Raw genomic sequence first — 1,876 nt, 5'->3', positions numbered from 1 at the left:
ATTTGTCAGTGTAGACTTTAGTCCTACTATGCTAGATTAATTAGTGATTACACATGGTGAACTCGTGAATGTGCATCCGCCCTTCGCTCTATTAACATTGAACTACTGGAGTTGCTTCTGCTCAAATTGATTGAAAGGACCGGGCATCCTGCTCAAGCATTTCATCAAACATTTGACAAGCGCAACAACTGACCACCCATGGAGCAGCGTGGAAGAGCAGCAATCAGCGCAGGAGGAAAGCAAGAACCCCGGCCAGCATCTCGTCGCTGCTGCGACTCCTCACCGTGGTTCTTACAGCTGCGACTCATGCGGGTAACAGAGCTCGGCGGCCACGACGGCCGCGATGCCGAGCCAGGATGGCACGCGGCGGCGGAATGGAGGCGCAGGCGCAGTCGCGCCACCGCGGGATGCCCAGGCCACCGACGAAGAGGAGGAAAGATCGGATGAGTGCGTCGCTGGTGGCTCCGGCGGTTGGACCACGGGCGGCGGCGCTGGCGGCGGTTACGAGCCGAACTCGGATTGCGTGGTTTCTACGCGGCGGGGCATCGGGGGTCGATCTATATCAGCCGGGCTGCGGGGATAGATCGCACTTTTCCTTCGATCCGACGAGCAAGCCGTCCCCTCGATAGATCACGCGCGACGTTCTCCTGGCGACCTAACAACCCGGCGAGCTTCTCTCGCCGACGGCGAGCAAAGAATCCGGCGAGTTTCCTCTTTCTTCTCCGGTCATCATCTGAATTTCAGCATCGCAATTGTTCTGTTTACTTGTTTCGCTTGTGCAATCACTTGGTCTCTCTGTTCTTTGCTGTGTCCTGTGTTTTGCAGAGATGGCTAGCCATGTCGCTGCGACCCTGCCGCCGCTGTTGCCTACCCCGGCGCGCTGCCTCCTCCTGACGCCTCCTCCGGCGGTGTACACGGCTCGTGTGGAGCTGGACACCAAGAAGCAGCAGCCTGGACGTGCCTCGATGAGCCGAAGCTGGATCAGAGACAAGATCGACCTTCCCGGACGTGCTTCCCGGAGCTCCAGCTGGGCCACTGACAAGACGCTCCGCCGTGCCGAGAGTTTGAACAGCGACGGCGAGCGCCTCGGCCGCGTGGAGACGCCGAGAGAAAACTGGAAGAGGCCGGCGAGCCGCGCGCCATCCGTCGACCGGTGCGAAAGAAGCCGAGGCCTCGGGCTGAGATGGTGGCAGCTTCGCAGGCATCAATCTCCGCCGGCCCCGCCCCGTCGGCCGGCCGGTTCGGGAAGAAGACAAAGCCTGTGACTGAGATGGAGCTAGACTCGGTGGTGACATCCTTCGCTGGCCCTTCTCCGTCGATCGACCTTTCGGAGAAGGCAGAGCCTACGACTGAGATGGTGGCAGACTCGGTGGCGACACTCTTCGCTGGCCCTGTGGCGTCGGAGAAGAAGGCGACACCTCGTACCGTGGTGGAGGCATCACCCTTCGCTGGCCTCGCTCCGTTGATGGACCGGCCCGACAAGAAGCCAAAGGCTCTGGCTAAGATGGAGGTGGACCCGGAGGCATCCTTGTTCGCTGGCCCGACATTCATGGTGTCGCCGGACCCGAGCGAGCTGCCTATGCCGACCTTCATCATGTCGCCGGACCCGAGCGAGCTGCCCATTCCAACCTTTCCTCTATAAGCACAAGGTCGCTAAAGTGTTAGCTAGCTTAGTCGCTCCGATGCTCGTTGATCAGTAAGGAGCTTGAAGCTGTTTTCAGTGTGTAGCTAGGTCGACTATGCTGATCAGCAAGATTGAAGCTGTTTTCAGTATGTAGCTAGGTGGACTATGCTTAATACAATTGCGACCATCCATTATCGAGCTTGGCACTGATCTTATCTGCGATGGAATGAAATGATGGTGTTCTGCATTCTG

The 1,876-nt window shown here is 58.6% G+C and overlaps 1 protein-coding gene across 1 annotated transcript; it reads left to right on the top strand.

Annotated features, from left to right (window-relative positions):
* The first annotated feature begins 1,183 nt into the window (after window positions 1-1,183).
* LOC125536784 lies at window positions 1,184-1,642 on the top strand. Its single transcript, XM_048700054.1, has one exon. The coding sequence runs from the start codon at window positions 1,184-1,186 to the stop codon at window positions 1,640-1,642; it is 459 nt and encodes a 152-aa protein (XP_048556011.1).
* The last annotated feature ends 234 nt before the right edge of the window (window positions 1,643-1,876 follow it).

Source organism: Triticum urartu, chromosome 2, assembly GCF_003073215.2.
Source record: "Triticum urartu cultivar G1812 chromosome 2, Tu2.1, whole genome shotgun sequence".
In the NCBI taxonomy this organism is placed as follows: Eukaryota; Viridiplantae; Streptophyta; class Magnoliopsida; order Poales; family Poaceae; genus Triticum; species Triticum urartu.
Note: the sequence above shows the minus strand (reverse complement) of the source record. Positions and strands in the feature narration are given on the sequence as shown.